Raw genomic sequence first — 21,746 nt, 5'->3', positions numbered from 1 at the left:
AGGTGGAGGAGGAAGAGGAGGAGGGGGAAGGAGGAGGAGAATGAAGAGGAAGAGGAGGAGGGGAAGGAGGAAGAGGAGGAGGAAGAGGAGGAACAGGAGGAGGAGGGGGAGGAGGAGGATGAAGAAGTCTTGGAAACATCTAGATAGGAATGTTGACACAGCTTTCCAGAGAAAGCTGATTGAGTTAGTGAATATATTTTAGAACTAAGAGATAAGATACAGGCTAGCAGATGCTGTAATAGAACTTGCATTTCCCCCCATTGGTTGTTTTTTGGAAATAAATCCAGATTTAGATTTACGAGTGAGATTTCATTTGTGCCTATGAGACACCCCCTGTAGGCAAAGCCTCCGTTTTCACCACAGCCACACGTGTAGCAGAAGCTTCTGAGTGGAGCACTTGTGCAGTCTATTAGAACAGAACAACAGGCCGGGATAGCAGGTTTTATACTCCCCTCAAACAGAGGCCGTCTCCAAAAGTTAAAATGAGCATTTGCATATGCTTCACCAAAGGGAAAGTCTGCTAACCTGGTTAGAGGGGAAGGCTACTAACCTGGTTAGAAGGGGTTACTCTAAAACAGACCCTCCTTTGCATGCTATGACCAAGCTCACCACACATACCCATGGGACGGTTTTCTCCAGAAAAGCAAACTGTGATAAAAGTGCAGTTCTGTGAAGGTGTGGTTGCCTGGCTGTGTAGAGTGTGGGTGTACAATGAAGAGACAACTGATGCCCTGGGAAGGTTTAGTTCTCAGCTTTGAGACCCCAGAGAAACCTCCTCTGATTCTTTTGTCTTCTCACCCTGCTCCCTGGGGAGCTCAGAGATAAAGTTTATACTTAAACCTTAACAGTCTGCCTTGGTTTTACCAGAGTTGCTAATTTAATGACGTTGGCTCAGAGCTCTTTCCTTTGCTTAGACTGTTTGTTCAGGGTGTGTGTGTGTGTGTGTGTGTGTGTGTGTGTGTGTGTGTGTGTGTCCGCCCGCCTGTCCGTCCGTCCATCCATCCGTCCTCTGGAAGAAAACAGTGCTTCTTCCTACTCCCCCCTGAATGAGCTGCAACACACAGAATTCTTGTGGCTGTGGCAGGTAGAAGCCATCACAGGCAAAGGCATAAGTGAAACACACCAGGTACTGCCACCAGGTAAAGGTGCCAGGGATTATGGACGTGACTAAGACAGAACCCCAATGCTGTTGGGGACCCAAGGACCTGCAACACTTACACATAAGCACACTCAGGCATCACTGTAGCTGGTGACTCCACCTGGAAGGCCCACAGCCTCTCAGTCTCCCCATGACCCAGGCTGGGCTGCACACCTGGAGGAGCCCTCAGTCAGCCAGATGTTTGAAACGACTCTGTTAAGAACTGGCCACAGAGCTCACATCATGTGTGTTTACTTAGAGAGGAACTTTCCACTTCTACTTTTGGATAGATCTTTGGAGTCACCCTCCTCAACCCCTTCATGTGGGATCCGTCAGTTACGGATCTCACGGTCAGGTTCCTCTGTCGCTGTTCTTCTGTTCTTCTGGAGTTCACGCTGTTTGCTCAGAAACAGGACTGTACCCCCTACCCAGTACACGGTATATTCAATTGATAGGTTGTACAGTGAAAGTCCTTTTGTTATAACTGTGCACAGGAAATCTCGGGGCCCTTGGATGCCTTCGAGTCAGCTGGTGGCAGGGGACCTCAGCGTCTCCCCTCTGCTAACGTGCTGTGGTTATGTAAGATGCTCTCACTGGGAAAGCCGGATGGAGAGCCTGCAGGAACAGGCTGTACTCCTTTTTGCAAATTCTTGTGAGTCTTAAATGGTTTCAAAATAAAAAGGGTTTTGTTGGTGTTTTCTTTCTCTAAATATCAAGGCAGAATGAAAGGGACCATTCAGTACAGTTGTTTCCAACTTAAACTTAGCAGCAGCCTCGCCTCCCCACTTTTCTTACCCCCGCCCCACCCCTCGGTGGCACCGAGCACCTCCTGACAAGCTCGGGGCTCCGTGAGATCTCATTTAAAACCCTATTCCCACCTCCATGGTCCAGGATCCAGATATAGGAAACTGAGGCCCAGAGAAGGCCAACGGGCCACCCCTCAGTGGCTGTGGTCTAAATACAGACACCCCAGGCAAGTTTCTGCTCCAGTGGTGTTCCGTGAAGCATAGTGAGCGCCATTTAGGTAACAAGGTTGTTTTCTCTTGTCAGACCTGGTGCCATGCATTACACGGGACGAGTTTCCATGTTTCTGCTTCTGCAGCAATAGCATCATCTCAGCCTTTAAGCTGGGACCATGCGTGAGCTAATCTGGGCCACCAAGCAGTTTCAAATTTACCGCATGGGGATGATCACCAGTGAACTTCCTGGAGGGCTAGATGCAGAGTGCTGGATGTGGGGCTGAAGAAATATTTCCCCATCCACCCTCCATTCTGACCCCCTAGTCACCCAGATGACCAAATGCTTCCGTTACAACCCGTGTCACTGAAGTATTTTAGAGAAACCTCAGGCTCCGCGAAGTTTATTTCTACGGCTAACACAGCAACTGCTTCTTATATTTCCCCAGCTCTCACCAGGCTGCAAACCCTTTGCACATGCTCATGTGCTGCTGGAGTTCACATGAGCGCGTACAGCCATCATAATTTATAAATAAAGTAGAGGGACACATGCACACTTTCAGTAGTGAAGGACTCTGGGACTCGGTGGCTCTCCAGACACACACACACACACACACACACACACACACACACACACACAAACACACACACACAAGAAGTAGAAGTCATGGCTTCCTCTCATTCTGGGCAGTTAGAGCCCGGAGACGCCATATGGGTGTCAGATGAGTAAGATTTAGGTTTTCCTGAAAGTGAGGCCCATTGCCCACGTGCCACATCAATAAAGATGTGTGTGACAGTCAGTTGGCAGGACAGCCACCCCAGGGCTGACTGCCCTGTGCGTCCTCTGGAGGGTTTTCAGTAAGCTGCCACTCTTGATTTGCTGCCAGTCGTTGATGGTGTATCTCTGCAGGGAAGCTGGCTGCTCCCGCACCCCACCCCAGAATCTTCTTTGCCCTCCACATTGTAGGGAACAACCTTCACTGTCAACATGGGTCCAGATAATTGGTGCTGATGCTAGCCTGATCCTTCAGCACTCTGGCCCGTGTCTCAGACATCGGAGTAACTGATGAGCTAGTCTTCACTCCATCTTCAAGGCCATTACTATCTAGGGAAAACACTCCCACAAGGACATGAGATATTTTGTAACCTGAAGAGAGGCCTTTAGAAGGCCAGAGAGTGGGTTGCTTCGAGAGTATTGCTAATCATGAGCCAATGAGATGGCTTCATGGGTAAGGTGTTTGCTTCGACACATGAGGACCAAAATTCAATCCCTGGAAATGACGTGGTTTAAGGGGAGAACCAACTCTCAGAAGTCACCCTGGAACTTCACACATGCACTCATGTGCACACACATACACACATAAACACATAATAAATAAGTTAAATTTTAAAATAAAACAGTATTGCTGGTCATCAACACATGTATTTAGCTACTACTGTGAGGCCCTGTTGTCTGTGAAATGACATCCTATAGCAGTGATTCCCAGTCTCCTAACCTTGGGATAATCTTCCCTGGACTGTTCGAGCACAGACCGGAACAGAAATTCCAGTATTCAGCAAGCTAGCAAGGGTCTGAGGCCAGTCTAGGATACATAATGATATTCTGTATCCCAAAGAAATGGGAGGGAAGGAAGGGAGAGGGAGGGGAGGGGAAAGGTGGGGCAGCAAGAAGAGGCCCCTCCCCAGATTCTGTGATTGTGGGAGCATCTAGGTACAGTATTTGTAATCACTCTAAGTGATACCCTGTTATGTGTAACCTGTTGCCCTAAAGCTGGGCTGGGCAAATATTTCTTTCGAGGTTAAGTGGTATATTTTCAGCTTTATAAACCCGTTCTGCCTCTGCCTCAAGTGTCCAACTCTGCCACTGTAGCCACGGAAACCATGCCACTAAATGACTCTGGCTGTATTCCAGGAAGATTTTATCTATAAAAGAGCTGGTACATCTATACCCCTCCCTCAAAACAACTGAAGTACAGCTCTAGAAGCTTAAGAAACTCAGCTCTTCCTGCTGGGTAGACATCTGAAAACTTGGACAGTAAGAATTGGGTGGCCGGACCCCAGTCCCAACATCTGTGAGTCATGGGGACCTGGGGGGTGTGGTCATCACCATCTCTGTAAAATGAGCGTGACAATATTATAGTGAAGAACAAGGAGACATGTTCCCCTTTACCACAGCTAGTGGACACATCTGCCAGTGTTCAGCTTGCTTTTCTTCAAACTTTTCTGCAGAATTAAAACGTTCCAGATCTTTCCATCCTATGTATTTAAAAAGAAATCATAATCATTCATTTGGGATATCTTTAGCTTGGATTCTGGGTTTCAAAGTCAACCAAAAGCCATACTTGCCTTTGGAATCCTGTCAGACCTCTGATGCCCAGGTGCCTTGGAAAGTCAGAAGCCTAGTATGTCTTTTCTTGTGTCTTCGTATGTAACACCTGCTCCAGAAGAACCCATCCTTAATGTTTCTTCATGGAATTCCTGTCTTCTGTTCCTCCTCCACTTTGCCCTCTGTGCTTTAGCAGATGGTTGGGCCTGACTTCAGGAAGAATCGGTTCATGAGGAAAGGACTTTGTATGTGCATATTGACTATGGCATTAGTCTGTTCAAATAGCACACAAAGATCTTTTTGCTCAGTCCTCTCCTTAAAGGATCTGGGGGCTGTGTGTGGTGGTGTTCGCCTTTAATCCCAAAACTACAGAACTGAGCAGTACTGAGACAGGAATATTGAAAGTTCAAGACCAGCCTAGGCTACAAAATGGGGGGGGGGATAAGAAGAGGAGAGGAGAGGTACCATGAGGAAAATGAAGATGAAAAGAAAGAAGAAGAAGAAGGAAGAGGAGGAAGACAGAAATGGAGACAGAAGGAGAGGGAGGGGGAGAAGGAGAAGGAGAAGAAGGAGAAGAAGGAGAAGAAGGAGAAGAAGGAGAAGAAGGAGAAGGAGAAGGAGAAGCAGAAGCAGAAGCAGAAGCAGAAGCAGAAGCAGAAGCAGAAGCAGAAGCAGAAGCAGAAGCAGAAGCAGAAGCAGAAGCAGAAGCAGAAGCAGAAGAAGAAGAAGAAGAAGAAGAAGAAGAAGAAGAAGAAGAAGAAGAAGAAGAAGAAGAAGAAGAAGAAGCCGCCACTAGAACCAGCAGCTAGCACCTTCCTTCTCTGTACCCTGAACACTCACCCAGCACTGGACAGTCTCCTACTAGTATATTCTTCTAACCATTTTACAAAGGTTGGCTTGTTTTGTCCTTATTATAACCGTGTAAGTAAGGTGATACTGACTTTCCAGTTTGCAGAGGAGACAGGAAAAACAAGCCATTTTCCCAAATCCATGCCTCTGAAGGATACCAAAATCCAGCCAGAGACTCCAGAATCCCAGATTTACTATGGATATATATATTTTTTTTTTTCTGTTCATCTGAGCGCTGAAGAACAGGAACCCAGGATAGATTTCTGGTTGCACCCTTGTACTCTCTGTGGTCTGCTAGTGAGCCTGCAGCTATGCCTGGGGAAGGGCTACACCAGTGGGCTCTCCCACACAAATACACAGGCTCTCTGGAGATAGTGCACAATCAAGAGGTCCTGTCGATCTCAGGGTTGATCTGGTTCCACAGCCTATCAGGATTCTGGAAAACAAGAGACTTTGAAAAGGATCCAGACCTCATTCATATCAGTTTCATAAGATTCTCTGTCTCTTCTGGGCCACTGCCTTGCTAGGTATTGGGTGTCCCTGAGTATAGGGACAAGAATACTTTGAAACACTGAACATGCCTCCTCCCAGGCTATGATGATGGTAGGCTTCAAGTGACAATATTCATCGAAACTTGTCATTGACTATGTACAAATTATATACCTTAAAGGGGGGCATGAGTGTTTGCTACATTAAAATGTGATATAGTCAAACACACACACACACACACACACACACACACACACACACACACACGTACTACATACTTCTCTGACTCTAGGGAATAATACACAGTCTAATACTAGCCAAACTGTGCAATGAAAATAGATTGTGACCTTGCCTTAATATATATATATATACATATATATATACATATGTATATATGTGTGTGTGTGTGTATATATATATATATATATATATATATATATATATATATATATATACAGCCTTTTCATATCTGAAATGAATGTTGTTGTTCTCCCTCCAGGACCCCAGAAGCAAGCACAAGTTCAAAATCCACACCTATGGAAGCCCTACCTTCTGTGATCACTGTGGGTCCCTGCTCTACGGACTTATCCACCAAGGGATGAAATGCGACAGTAAGTTGTTTTGTTGTTTTGTTTTTTCCAGTAGCTGACCAGGCTTTACAACTCATGTCTTGGTTTGATCAGTGCCACAGTCTCAGAAACTTCTCAACCAAAGAGAGTTGGTTCAGACAAAGACAAGGCTCAAAGACTGCTTTCTTTGCCAGGTTCTGGGCTCTGGTTTGTTACAGCTACTCACTTGTCTAATTATGAGCCCCCATAAAGGTAACTGGGTCTATAAAAGAAGCTAGTTGGTACTCTTACTTGTGTGTGTGTGTGTGTGTGTGTGTGTGTGTGTGTGTGTGTGTGTGTGTGCGTGTGTGTGCGTGCGCGCGCGCACGCGCGCACAAGTTAAAAATCTTCAACCCCTATAAAATGCAGGCTAGTCAAACCCCACGGAAGATTCCCCACCTCCAGATTCCACATTTGGTTGGCTTCAAAATAAGCTAAGAAACCAGTCATTATCTTCCTATGCCTCTAATTAGTGGGTGGACTGTGGAAAAATCCAGCAGGCTTCTCCATAAAACCAAAGCTAAGGCGAGCATGAAAACCAGGGTGGCATCTTGAGCTCACTCACTCTGCCTGTCGATGAACGGATGAGTCTATAGCAGCCAAGTAACACATGACATCATAGAGGTCAGCGACACAGAGGACAGGAGGCCATTTCCATCCTCCTCCCCTGTCATGTTTGAATCCTTAGCCAATCCAAAGGAGAGATAAACACAGCCTCTGAAACTTTCTGTTTTGCTAATTTTCTAGTGACAAGTTTACCTACCTAGTTGCATAAAAAACTTGTATGTTTAGGGTATGTAAAGCCCATGTTCTTAATACATGTTAGGAAAGCACCAGCATGTTCTCATTCCTAAGAACTACATCGACCACGGAGCTTGGTAAACTGCGTGGAGTTAACACGGTGTTGGGCATGAGTTATGAATGCTAGAGCTATGGGTTCTCTCTCAGAGCCCAGGGTTTGCTCTCTCACAGAGCCCAGGGTTTGCTCTCTCACAGAGCCCAGGGTTTGCTCTCTCACAGAGCCCAGGGTTTGCCCTCTCAGCTTACCCAGCTATGCAGGTTAATGGCCTTATCACCCGTGCCAGCGGCTTCTGTGCTTTCAGAAACCCTCGGATTCCAAACACAACATTTTCATCCTTTTCAGCATTTCTAAAAATAGTGATCCTAAGTACATTTGTAAACATATTTTTAGCTATTTTAAAAACTTGGAGCAGGGCTGGGGAGATGGTCCAGTGCGTGATGACGCTTGCTACCAAGACTGACAACCTGGCCTCAATCTCTGGAAGCCACATGATGGACGGAAGGAAAGAACAGATTCATACAGATTGTCCTCTGACCTCCACATGTGTGCTGTGGCCAGGACAGCACAATAAGTAAATGTTAAAATTACATTCAAACATGGATCAAAAATGAACACTCACATGTGTTGTTGCATGCATGTCAACCTTGACACAGTTAGCAGAACCCTGCCACATTTATATCCCAGCTCCACTCACGAGGTAGAGCTTGTCGTCGAGTTCCCCCACTCAATACATTCCCTGAGAAGTCCACTGGGACTTTTCTTAAATTCTTTTTTCTTTGAGCCTGGCATCTGGGGCTCCTCCCTGGAAGGAGGAGAATGATCAGATGGCATCAAGAGCCCAACCCTACCTTTGCAGAGATGTGGCCATCCCTGTACCTATCCTTGTCTGTTTTCTCACTGTATTCTGTGCACAGCTGGGGATAATGTTAACCACCACTTATGTCAGCCAACCCTTTAGTTTGTAGGGTAAGAAATGGGATTAGAATGTGCAGGCGGACTTTCCACGGTACAAAAGCCATTTGGAGTAGAACCAGACAGAGTACAGCCCCAGGGTGTGTCTGCGCCCCCACACCATCTTTGGTACCCATATTCTTTCCAAGGCCCTGTTATTGTGCCCCAGGTACCTGGGGGTAGATAGGACTTGGGTAACCCAAGGGACATGAACACCACAACTTTGCAAGAGTCTTCATGGCTAAGCCCCAGCTGAGACAGCATCTGGCACAGGGGGCTTTGTGAACAGACACCTGAGGGGATCCACATCCTGGAAGCAGTTTCCGGTATCTATTTGAGGCAAATAGGTCTTATTGATGACTTTTTCAGAAAAGGTGTGCTGCCACGTTCAGATTAGACACTTAGAAGGAAAGGAACAGCCAGGGTCTGCCTGGAGCATCGCAGATTAAGCTTGTTAACATCCGGGGAGAGTGGGCGGGGATCCCGAAAGCCCAAGGTACCCGGAGGGCGGAGCCAGCACACCTACACAGCCTCCTGTTTGTAGTCAACCCCGGGGATTCTGCTCAGGGTTTCTTTGGTTTGTGGAAATAAGACTGATCTTTTTTTATCTGTCTCGCCTACATAATGTCAGGGTAAGGAATGGCTTCTGCCAGGCATGTATTTGTTTTACTTGGATTAATATTTAAATATTTGAAGACAGGTTTAAAATACCAAACACAAATTCCTTTAAAAAAAAAAATAAGGCAACATACTTACACCTTCTCAGAAATACTGAGTTACTTGAGGGAAAGAAATTTTTATGAATTTCCTATACGCGGCCCATAAGTCCTTACATTCTTGGTGGCCAGCTCAGAAAGGCAGAAGAAATTCTCATCAGGGAATTGAATCCTCTGTTAAAAATGTGCACGTTGCATGCCTGGGGGTCTGTAAACTATTAAGCAGTCAGTCTGAACTCTGTGCATATCTACTTGTAGAGATTTTGTTAACTGTTTGAAGAGGTCACAGAAAAACCCGGGTTCTTTTGCTGTGGTAAAGACTCAACAAGTGTGAGGCAGATATTTTAAGGGTATTGCCGCTCAGAGGAGGACGCCTGTGCTGGAAGGGACATCTGCTAACAGTCCGTGTCACTAGAAACATTATAGCAAAGCATCACTTTAGGGAAGACTCAGCCCCAGCTTCTCAGACACCAAAACACTGAGGCAGCGATGCGAGCCCACATGGCTGACCTTACCCCTGTGCCTTTCTTGATTCACAGCCTGCGACATGAATGTTCACAAGCAGTGCGTGATCAATGTCCCCAGCCTCTGCGGAATGGATCACACAGAGAAGAGGGGGCGGATTTACCTGAAGGCAGAGGTCACAGATGAAAAGCTGCACGTCACCGGTAAGGCGTCTTCCAGCAGAATCATTATCGGGCAAGCAAAGGTAAAAGTGATGGCGAAGCAGGTGGATCTGTACTGGGTGACGTGGTGCCTCTCAAAGCACCTACCACTGATTAATACATCCTACAGGCATATTCCATACACAAGGTTTCCAAACTGATCAAAATGCTGCTGACAAGACCAAACTAGGGGAGACAGACGGCTGGAGGGTCTAGATGCTCAGTGACCTGAAAAATCCGTGTCAGCGGTAGTGACAGCAGCTACTAATGTCTACATACGCTTCCTCTGTGTCAAGTATGATGTCAGGAACTTCATATATGGTATTCACTTCTCTCTACACTTGGTGATTAGCCCCATGTCCCAGTCAAAGGTACAAGGAGAAAGAGAATGCACAGCATTGCAGAATTACTAACTGGGAAAACAAGAGGTGAACATTCGTATCCAAACCCTCAGCCTCAAATTGTCCTGCCTCTTGCACCCTCAACAAAGGTCAAGCCGTGGTGGAGAGTCACTAGCCATGGACTAGAGCGCTCCTTCCTGTATCTGTGGGGGCCCTGCTACAGCCTGGGTTTTCTTCTGGTTTTTCCAGGTCCACTTCTAGTGCACCAACACACTCAACAAAGTTACCCTGTTATCTTGATTGCCCAGGACCTATCCTATGTCTTCAACACATCCTAGCCTCTCTGTGTCATACTAGGGATGGAATCCAGGGCCTTACCACCTGCCAAGTGATTTACCATTGGGCTGAACTCCAACCCTCCATGTTGGTTTATGATTTAGCTCTCAGAACAGTCTATGCGTTTGCTCTTGGGGCTCCTGGTGGAGTGCCCATAAGCTTTGTCTTTGACGGTGTCTTTGCAGCGTTTCATCAAGGAGGGCTTTATATTTCCATTTGTACTCATGGCTTTTAAGTTATCCTGAAGTGTTGGAAAGACTGTCTTTAATGGTGTTTACCTATAAACAAGAGAATATGTAATAAAAAGAGACAAGAAAGATCTATTTAAGAGAAGCAGGAAGTGGGAAGAGTTTAAAGAAAGCTTATTTTGGGAAACAGTCAAAATTTAGAAAGGCTGTTGTTTGGCTTTTTCTTTCCTTTCTTCCTTCCTTCCTTTCTTTTGTTCTTTCTTGGAAAATAAGCACATTTTCTTCCAGAACTGGCCTTTCAAATCAAAACACAAGGAACTCAAAGAATTTTGAGGTGTTAGTTTGGATATACTCATGGAGGGTATTCTTTTGAGAGGTTACCTTTCACCTGCACTTCTCTGCTATTGGGGCCAATACTGTCACCAATGTCATCATTCTGCCTAGGAAAGAAGTGTGCCAAGAGTTATGAGTTTCTGTGTTAACCCAAGAGTTATGAGTTTCTGTGTTAACCCAAGAGTTGTGAGTTTCTGTGTTAACCGCAATCTAACGTAAGAAAAATCTTCTCTGATGAGGGTTAACCAATGCCCTGATCTATAGGTCTGGTGATACGTCATTAGGAGTCATTTCATTGCTCTTTGTTGAGCAGAATAATTGTAGTACATTTTCTCCTACATTGCCTCAGATCTGTAGGATTCTTGGTCTCATGGACAGTGTCAGGTATGGTTCTATCTCTATCTCACAGAGTGGGCCTTAAATTTTAAAAAAAAGTACTTGGTTGTTCCCATAACATGTGTACCACTATTACACTGATGAGCCATAGCTTCTCACCAGACAGGTTGTTGTAGCTTGCAGTGCAGCCAGAAAGGGTGAAACATCCAGTTGAGTACCAGCTAGATTTCTTCATGTGCTGTGACTCAAGTGAGTACCATCTTCAGCAATAGGGTCTTACCATCAAGTTCGGGAGGGCAACCAAGAACACCGAGATAGCTTGTGATGGTTGGGCGGGGTTGTGTGACCAACAACTCAAAGAGAGGTTTGGTAGCATAGCATTTATAGCTGAGGTTGTATGCTCCGACCACAGGGAAACTCCATTAAACCCCCCTTTATATATTTATATATTTTAGGAAGTTTCTACAGTAACAGTTTTCCATGTGACTCTTTCAAAAGGCCAAAAGAGCTACGTTCTAAAGAAAAAAAACAAAGTCTCACTTCAGCCTTCGAGCAAGCTTCCTTTGTGCTCCTTGATTTATAGATGAAGAACTTGAGGCACAAGGAAACAAAATAGCTAGCTCCTGAAAACTGGAAGTTTGACTGCAAATGCCTTACCAATAAGAATAGGAATCTATATCTAAGATAGTTACTAGATACTGTTCAGTGAGAAAATTCCTTGCTGAAAACCTATAAGGCTCCATAAAAACAAAACGAAGTAAAACCAGATGTAGTTATTTATGAAAAGGAAACCCAACCCTCAATTTAGAAAGTAAACTCAAGGAAATAACCAATTAAACAAATTAGTAATACTATCTTGAAAATTTGTCATATTATTTTGGCAGTATTGGGAAGCAAACCTAGGAGCTTGCCTGGGCTAGATAAGCACACTACCTACCATAAAACTGTATCCTATGAACTTGGTCTTTTGAGACAAGTTCTCACTATGTAGCCCAGGCTAGCCTTCAACTCACTATCTGCCTGCCTCTGTCTCCTAAGTGCTGGTATGCAGGATTGTGCCACCCCGTCCAGCTAGGAGTTATTGGGCAGACTCAAATAGAAGACCTCCAATTCCAACTCACATTGTTTGGCATTCCAAAGTATCCTGAAGAATGGGAAGAAAAGTACTCCTTCTTCTGGGGACAGGTGCCTGTCTGTACCTCTTGCTTGCTGGACAGTTCAGGCAACAGTTTGTCTTGAGGAAACTTGTTGACAACAGCAAGGCTATCACTTCTTTAATGCCTAGGGTTTGCACTGTGCACCTTGTAGGCATTGTCTTGCTGCCTCCACATTCAGTCTCATCAAGGAGATAACCTTTCTTGTCCTACTCTTCAAGGGCAGTCAGGGGATGGAGAGGAGAGAAGGAAATTGCTCTAAGCCACCAAGTAGAAGGTAATGGAGTTGGCCAGGTTCCGAGCTCTTCCTTTCAACACCTGGTCTTTGAGCCTCCCTGGGCTTCTTTTATTGAGTAGAGTCTCTTTTGGGACAAACAATGAACCCACAAATATTGTCCAAACTTGCATTCAGCACTCCAGGACACTCTTGAAAATCTAAACAGGGGACTGAAAGCTAAGGGAGCAAAGGGGGTACCACGTGGAGGGATTAAAGAGCAAGCCAATTCCAAGTGTCATTAACTGCCAAATTATGTGGTCTCAAAAATAGCACACTACGGGGAGGTACTCAGGATGTAGAGGGGACTGGGAAAGAAAAGACCCCATGAGGGAGACTGCTGTGAGGGAGCGTTCAAAAGGTAGAGGGAAGAGCATTTGGCTTGCTCTTGGGGAGGGTTAAATAGGATGTGGGAATTAGCAAGGCTTTAATGAGAAAGCAATATGAGCAGTAAACCACAGTGAGTGGAGCTTAGGGTCCAGATGCAAGTGGTTTCCTAGGAAATGCATTTAAACCCAACCTCCGGGCAGCCGTGTTCATTGCTAGATTAGCTCAGTCCCCATTTCACCTATATGAAACTGCTCAGGTTGAAAATTATTTCGAAAGTAAACTTGGGAGTTCTCAGTGGGAGCACTCCACTCTGGGATGCAGATGCCCCCTTTTAAAATCAGAAGTGAGCTCTGTTTGGTGCCACGTTTGTGGAAAAGGCCTCCTCTTTGTTGGTATATTTTTATGTTTTTGCCTTAGGCAGTGGTGCTAGAAGGAACCAGAACTGTGCTCCCCACCCCACCCCACCCTGAGGAGATTTTAAAAGGCTTCTTATATTCTTATATCGCTTTCTTCTTTGGTATGGAATGATATAAAAGGAATTCCTCATGAGAAGTCGCTTTCAGTTTAATGTTGTAAGTAAATGGGAGTGAAATACCACCTGCTTTCTGGCTGTTTCAGGATCAGGTGTCTTCCACAGACAGATTATTCTGCAGAAGGATTTAATTTCTTCATATACTTTGGTTTGTTAGTGTAGCACAGGGACTGAAATCCTGATCTGGGTTCCCATGGGGCAGGTGATGGGGTACCTTTCTCCTGGTCTATGACTCTTTGCAGCACACAGACCTCTCCTTCTGAACTCACTCTTGGTCTTTAAGAAGCTCTCTGTTCAGAGCCAGGATATCTTCTTCCACGGTACCGAATCTGGCCGCCATGTTGTGTGATTAAAAAAGCATTCCCTCTGTCTGCTCTCTCACCTCCTCAGAGTGTGCCTCATACAGGATCCAAACAATGAACCTTAGCTTCCTGCAACACTCCAGCTCTCTCAGCATCTACTGTGTGACTTTTCCTGGAGTTAATTGCAGACAATGTCTATCCACCCAAAGTAGAGCCCAGTGACAGACCAAAGGAGCCGTTCTGATCAAATTCAGCTTCAAGAATCAGCGAGTTTACTGGGCTTACTTATAGGAGTGTGGATGACCCCAAACAGTGGTATCACAGAGATGCCTCAACCCAGGGTAGTCGAAAGGCTTCTAAGAGCTGCAAAGATTAGATCTCTGCCTCCATTAACTTTCCTCCTGGAGCAGCTCCAGAAACTGGGTGCAATTGGTCATTGCAATATTTGAAGTCCCAAATGAGATCGCATCGTCACTTTGCAGATGGGAATGCATGGGTGGGGGGGGGGTAGCTGTAATATCACACGAGGGCCCTGTGGCCCTATGGCCCTACCCCTATTCTTTCCACAAGGAGCTGTTAACAAGTCTGTTCCCATGAGGCTCTCTTGCAGATAATCACAACTGCTCTGATACAAGGCGGTAATGTCCACTTCATGCCTAAAGAACAGCATTGTGCAGTAGCATCTCAGCATCCTGATCAGGTGATCGAGAGAGGGAGCAAGCACATCACGGAGTGTGCGGTGCCCACAGGCACTTCAACGTGCAAAGGAATGACAGGGCACATTAGGTCCTTTGAGGTACAGTGGGGTCTTGGAGGAAGATGCCTTGACTGCCCAAGAAAGCTGCATGTGTGTTGTGTGGCACTAATCCTGGATAAATGTGGCCAAACATGTATTCACCCACGTAGTTAACCAACAATAGACCAAAGTATAGATACCACTGAAATAGAACTTTGATGAACCAGTAACCTTTATTGGGATGTACTTATAGAAATATGAGTGAAGGGGTTACTTAGGGGAACAGAAATGACTCAAACTCAGCTACATCATCAGGGCCTACCACAAGGGGCAACAGCCCATCAAAACTGTAAACCTAGAGCTCACTGAACAATACAATCTGCAGTTATGGTCAGGGTTAGAGTTAGTGTTAGCCCCAAAGAAGTTTGACTGGTCTGAGCCTCTTCCAGGCAGTTTGGCTAGTCTGTGAGTGTCTTTACTGTTTATCTGTGTTTAGTGAGTCTGGTCAGTTTCAGGAACTTCCTGAAACCTTTGTATTGTTGGCTTTAAAAGCCTAATGAGCTTTCCTTGCAGGGTAGAATATCTCACCTCCCCTTTGAACATCCTGTCTCCTAATAACCTTCTCTCCAAGATGAAGGTTTTTATCTCCAAGAAATTTGAAAGCAAGGTTGTGGCTTAATATAGGGAGTGGAAGAAGAGCCATGAGGACAGGAAGGATGGCTCTGTAGGCAGAGATGCAGAACATATCCAAGAAGCACAGTATCATGAAGAATTTCAAAAGAGAAGTATGAAGAGTGACAAGGTTTCTTGTTCTCTTCGTTTTCAAAGGATTAGGGCTGTGACCCATCACAGTGCAGTTTCCTCACTGAGGGCAGGCAGTTGTAGACTAACCAGTGGGAGGTCAGCATGGAGGATTTAAATGAAGCTTTGTTTAAGGGCAAAGCTGTTAGCTGGGGTTGGGGTGGGGGGGTCATTTCTGTTAACCAGCATCTTGCCTGTGGGGTTTGGAGCCAGACAGGGAACACAGAATGTGGCAAGTAAAGAATCTGGTGGTCCTTTTGGTTGGCATAGAGTGGGGATGCCAGCCAGGAGTCACTTATCCTCAGGTGCAACCAAACTAACCTATCCATTCCTAGTGATGCTGCCATTGGTCACCTGATTATGGGGTTATTGGTAGACTCCTCCACTCCAAAAGCATCTTTCTTATTTGTACTAAGTACTGGATGTTTAAACACTTGAAGCTCGACACTCTTCCACCAAGCAAAGTTGGTATCCACTGAAGAGCCTTAATCCAGGGTTACAATGATGGCTGAAAAACTGTCATGTCCTAGTGCTGTGATTCCTCATCTCCATCACTTGCTGATCTTCAGAACAAACAGCTTCTGTTAACTTCTCCCCAGGTCATCAAGCTAGAGTGCCAGCTGGGGCTTACAAGTCGTTTTTCGCCATCTAATTTCCTTATGTTCCTATCATCCCGGGTCAACAGTGGGAGCTCCAGTGCCTTTTTGGTGTAACTCACCCTACATGTTACTGTTTCTCTTGGGTACTTCCTTTCCTTTTGGAACACAAAAGCTCGCCTGGTACCTCAGTCATTGCTTCAAGGAAGTTTATTTTGTTGTTGTTGTAGTGTCTGTTTGTTTTAGAAATAGTATTTAAAAATCCCAAGATGGGGATGCCGAGTACTCCTGGGGCATACTCTTTTCAGAATAAAGGTGAAGGCAGTTTTAATGACTCCACGATACTGCTTCCAACTCTGAGCCTTCCGCTGCCTTCCCATGCTTGAGTTCCTGTCCCTGTGCCTTCGGTAGGACCCTGGCTTTGAAAGCATCAGTGTGCATTTACCATTTGCCTGGGCTTCAGACATAACAGCAGAGTTACAGAGCTACTATGTCAGAACCCCTATGAAGTATGAGCCTCCCCGATGACAGTCAAGATTTGGCCACAATGTTTTTGAGGTCCAAGCACAGGATACAGTAAGAATGCTGTCGTTTGATTAATGTTTCACTGTGGAGTTTCAGTAGTAATTAGATATGTGTTGCCCTATCCAACTGTGCAAATCCACAGATTTAGTGGGAGATGCTGTAACAGAACTCTGCCAACTGAATGGCCTGTACAGCAGGCATCTGTCTCTCAGAGTTTTGGAGTAAAGTCTAAGATCAAAGCACCAGAGTCTGGTGTCTGGTCAAGACCCTCATCCTGGCTTACAGATGGCCCCCTTCTCTTATCTCTGCAGGACAAAGAGCAAGCCTGACTTCTCACTCTTTTCCTAAGGTCAACAATCCTACCACAAGTGCTCTGCCCTCCTCTCCCCATTACTTTCCAACGGCCACACTCTCCAAGGCTGCACTCTCGAATGCCACCATGATGGATTTGGGGTTTCAATATATTGAATACAAGTGAAGAGGGAGACAAACACTGAGCTCACAAAACTCAGCCTCCCCCCCCCAAAAACAGCACAAATTGGACAGACGCTCTTCCTGTGAGGATCTCCTAGGAAGTACACAGCTTCCCTCGTAAGGCTTCTGACCACGAACTTTATCATTCCAGTCAGGGGAAATGGGAATAAATGGATCCTGATACTGAGATGTCTTACATGATAGCTGACAGGGCCTTCTCCAAAAATGACAATTTCATCAACAACAAAGACACTCAAGGGGACTGTTCTTGACTAAAAGAAGCTAATGGGGCATGGCCTCCAAAGGCAATCTGTACTGCTCAACTGGATTCTGGGTCCAAATCAAAATTCCAAACAGCTATGAAGGGCATTGAGGACCCCTGGGAATGTGACATCATGTTTCTGTATCAGTGTAAAGTTCCTGAGGGACAATGGTTATGAAGGGAGTTGTAGGAAAACTCAGGCATCATCTTTCCAACATATGCAGTATCTCAATGATTCAATAAAAAACACCAGCACGCGCGCGCACACACACACACACACACACACACACACACACACACACCACACACACACACACACACACGCACGCATGTGCATGCACACAAGCACACACTGCATTTAAAAATAAATAGGAGGAGAGAGCACTGTGTAGGTGAAGTTCATGGAACAGAACAGTATTAATGACAGTGAACGTAAGGGAAGAGCAGCTAAGTATTCATTGTGCCGTTCTTGAAACTACACTGTTATAAACTGGTTCAAATTTTTCAAACCCAAGCACAAATTCCCAAAAGGCCGGGTTACCTTATGCATGTCTGGGGCCTTTTTCTAGCCAACTGGGCATTAGGTAACCTCTGTAGAAAGCGTTGTCAGCTAGAAGGAAGCCCTGGGGTTCAGTAGCATCTGATCACCCCCCAAGTAGTACAGCTTCCCCGTCTGGGTTCCCATGCTCCACTGAGCCTCGTGCCACTGCCCACGGCCCCCAGTGCCCTTCCCTTTGAAAGCAAGGAGAGGAAACATGCTCGAAGGTCTCAAAGCCCTCTTTGTAAGTGGCTCTTGGGTGACCCTTTGCCTCAGTGAATGTAGCGAGTCGCTGAGCATTTCTTAGAGCCACCTGGGGCTGGCTGCAATGGGACATGCCATTAGGTGCCCTGCCAGACTCCAGCATCCTACCTCTTTCCATGGACAGAGATACCCAAGGTTTGGAAGCCACCTGTGGCCTGTGTCCCTAGGGCTGTGTGTATCACGCCTGTTTTCCAAATAGCCTGATTAGAAAATGAAGGTGGGGCAAGCTTAGCCAAAGAGCCAACGGGTCCCATTTGAGCATGTGTATTATATGCGATAAGAGGGGGCTTGGTGCTGACAGACTGCATCTAGATGTCTCCCTCAATAAACATCAAAGACATGGAATGTGGGGGAGTGGGGTAGTCATGTCCTACCCACTCTTTAGGTTTCAGTGTCTACCCCCTGGGGAGTCCTCTGACTCTGACAAGGACACCAGATCAGTGCTGCTCTGTGTAATATTTTCTCCCGCAGGATTCTCTCTTTAAAAATGACATTGAGAGGCTTCATAACCATTGCTTATTGTGTGAGGAACCTACTTTAATTTGGGCTTAAAACCTGCTACAGCCAAGTCCTTATTGTAACAGGTGACAGCTATTCTTGACCAAATGTACCTTCTCTGGTACATGTTTTCACCCATGTTTTGCCAGCCCAATAACATATACCCCTTCTGTATGCAGTGATGGGCTCCATTACTTTTCCATGTGACATCATGTAATAGCATAAGTCTATTGTTCACAGAGCAGGAAGTAAGGGTGAGAGGAAATCCACTGTCTAGCGCCAGTCCACAGGAGCGGGGTGAACTCTCCTCCTCAGAAAGTAATGGTGACAGTGATCATTGACACCCTCAATGGTCTCTTCTAATGTTCTCCTGTGAGTGAGTTTGTGGAAGCAAGAGTGAAAATGGGTAGCCAGCCAGTTAAGATGTCAGTAGTAGGTGCAGAAAGGGGGATGCTAAGGCCCAACTAAAGATGCCGCTGGTATTGAGTGTCTAAGTAGTATGAGAAGAAAACCCAACATCAACTAAGCATCTGCCATGTACCCGGCCCCCCGATATGATTCTTTTTTAAAATGATGTCACCACCACCACCACCACCACCACCACCACCACCACCACCACCAACCACCACCACCACCACCACCACCACCACCACCACCACCTTGTAACTAAGGAATCAGGAACCTGAGAACTCAAGGCCCTGCCCAGGCTACACTGCTGTTGCATGGAGGATACTCGACCTCAGGTGTCCCAGGACATCCTCCCCACCCTCTTACATGGATGACCCACGAAAGATCATGTGCTAACTCACAAACACTACTTCCGTGTAGACACAGGCTTGACGTTGCCATAGCATTTGCAGTTCCACAGTTTCCTAACTGGCACATCCCTACAGCAGCTGAGACCCTCATAATCACAGCCATGCTCTCAGCACCAGCGTGGGTGTGGGTCTGTCATCATCCCTGCCCCCAGTCCCTGTTTACCGGAGTTCAAGTAGTGACTCGGAATAAAAGTGGCAATGGAGAATCTGGACAAAGTCTTCCCTGAATGACAGTGAAGAACTAAAATGGACAGGAAAAAGAGGAGACAAACTCCCTTTCAGGATATGCTGACAGAGTGGGAGCTGGCTTCACATGCCCCTCCTCACCTCAGGGTGAGACTGGCTTCTCACTACCCTGGTTCTTTTCCCTCAGGAAGTCTTCCTGCTCTCTTAGTCTTTGAAGGAACCATCTGTAGTAGTCACCTCCCTTGAGTTCACTGTGCCTAACAAGCAGGTGCTTTCTTCAGCTAAGGAAAACAGGAGCCTTCCTGTGAGCTAAGAGAGTACTCTTTCGTGTCATTCAGTGAAAAGCATGTGCTTCCAGGTCACCTCAGGTGTGATTTCAGTGAGTCTGCATCCTTCCTCTTCTTTGACTGGTCATCTTAAATATCAGATTTCTGTCTCTGTGAAACCCCTTGAGCAGCTGGTGGTTCCTCCACCTCCCCAACTTCATCTCCCATTGCTGTCTCTGACCCACTGGCCCTTCAGCGGTGTTCCCTCCTCCCATTGGCTTGTCTAAAGTAGATCACGTTCTGTGTGTGCCCTTCCTGTTATTTGCAATGAAATATGCATCAGTTCCCCTCTACCGGATCATAATGTAAACCCTCTGAAGTTAAGAGTGTGTCACCTCCTGTTTCCAACTCAGTCCTCAAGCTGGTGCTTAATGTATACTTATTCAGATGATGATGGCGGTGGTGGTAGTGATGCACAATGCACAGCATAGAGACTATCCAGTCTCAAACCGTGCTCCTAATATCCCGAATCCAAGAGACTCTTCCCATTTTAGTTCTCCATCTGGATCAAGTTAGAATGAGTGCCCTGTTTTAACCTAACTTATGAAGCCACATGGCTTTTGGAGTCCTTGAGTGATGTGTACATCAGCCCACAGAAGAGTTGCATCCTTGAGAAGAGACTTGTCATTATTTATATCCTGGTTCCGGGTGCCTCGCCCTGACTTTTCGGTGGCACAGCTAAATGTCAACTGTGTACTAACTAGCCACGCGCCCTCCTACGGATTGTTATTCACACTGGTTCTTGCTGCTGCGATTTGAACATAGCCTTCCATGCTGGGTGCTTAGTCACTGGGTGCCCGTGGGAGGCAGCAAGATTCCGGTGAGGGGCAAAGGGCTGCCGGTGTCATTTCCTTAACGCAGCGCTTGTCTTTTTCTTTTTTCTTTTCTTTTTTTTTTTTTTTTTTGGTTCTTTTTTTCGGAGCTGGGGACCGAACCCAGGGCCTTGCGCTTCCTAGGCAAGCGCTCTACCACTGAGCTAAATCCCCAGCCTTGTCTTTTTCTTAAAGTACTGTGGTTCCACAGACAAGTGACATGGCTTCTGTCCCCCAGTTTCAGATGACCTCTGGCCTCCAGATTATTTATAGGGGTCTCAGTCATCACCCCCTTGACTGCATTGACTCCTGCCGACTTGGAAGTAGGCTTTGAATGCATCCCTGGGAAGTGAGATGCGAATTATATCTGGTTCCTTTTTCAAGGCTATCCCCATTAGCGCACAGAGACATTGACATTGACGGAGCAGGCCATCCTTGTGAGGGATTTTAATTGCTTCTAATTATAGGATTATCATTTAAGCACAAGATTAATTACCATGAAATTATTGCCAGGAACTTGATCTTCTACAAAGTCAACACACTGGCCAAGCAGGGCCTCTCTTAGACGCTTGCAAACACTGTCTTTCAAATCACTTCAATCGAGACTTCCTTTAACCCTTCCATAGGGGAGTGATTGTAGGTGGGTGGAGAGAAGGAAGAAATAAATAACGGATGGATGGCCCAAAGAAAACCGGAGAGGGCATCTAGAAATCCTGGGCTCCAACAGTGGAATGTCCCAAAATAAATTCAGAGTTATCCTTGATCTAGATCATCTTCAAGGGTGGTCCAACCCGAAGCTTGGACGAGCAGATTCTATCTTACAATCCTCTCCAACACTAACTGCTCTGCCCCATTAAAATCGTCCTTCCCTGAGCTTTCTAAAGGCCCCTCCGGTTAGCGCGTGTATTCACGCTCTGCTTATTGGCATCAGACTGGCAGAGAAACATCAGGCTATGCTCATCTTAGCTTCCAGGCATTTCCACTTGGAAAGATACAGATTTCCAGAAAGAAAAAAAAAAAGGAAAAAGAACAAAACAAGATAAGTTCTTTAGCTCCTGGGGTGGTCCTAAAATATCCTGGTTTAAATAGAGTGGGCTGTAGCCAGCTGCAGGAGGCTCTGTAGCAGGGCACCCCCACAGGGGCCTCCCATTTTCCTTTGTAATCAATGCAAGGTTTGTGGTTAATTAAAGACAGTCAGGGTCCCCTTTTAAACTAAGGCAGGCATTTCATCCGGAGAATAATGAAGAAGGAACAGGAGAACTTCTTGTAAAAGTTTTCGCGGTG

The 21,746-nt window shown here is 46.0% G+C and overlaps 1 protein-coding gene across 2 annotated transcripts in view; it reads left to right on the top strand.

Moving 5' to 3' along the window:
* The window catches only part of Prkca (protein kinase C, alpha), a 397,680-nt gene that overhangs the window by 272,991 nt on the left and 102,943 nt on the right, over window positions 1-21,746 (top strand). For both annotated transcript variants that reach the window (NM_001399299.2, NM_001429972.1), the window contains 2 exon segments: window positions 6,258-6,369; window positions 9,375-9,503. In NM_001399299.2, the coding sequence (NP_001386228.1) occupies window positions 6,258-6,369; window positions 9,375-9,503 (241 nt within the window).

This window comes from Rattus norvegicus, chromosome 10, assembly GCF_021556685.1.
Source record: "Rattus norvegicus strain SHRSP/BbbUtx chromosome 10, alternate assembly SHRSP_T2T, whole genome shotgun sequence".
NCBI lineage: Eukaryota > Metazoa > Chordata > Mammalia > Rodentia > Muridae > Rattus > Rattus norvegicus.
Note: the sequence above shows the minus strand (reverse complement) of the source record. Positions and strands in the feature narration are given on the sequence as shown.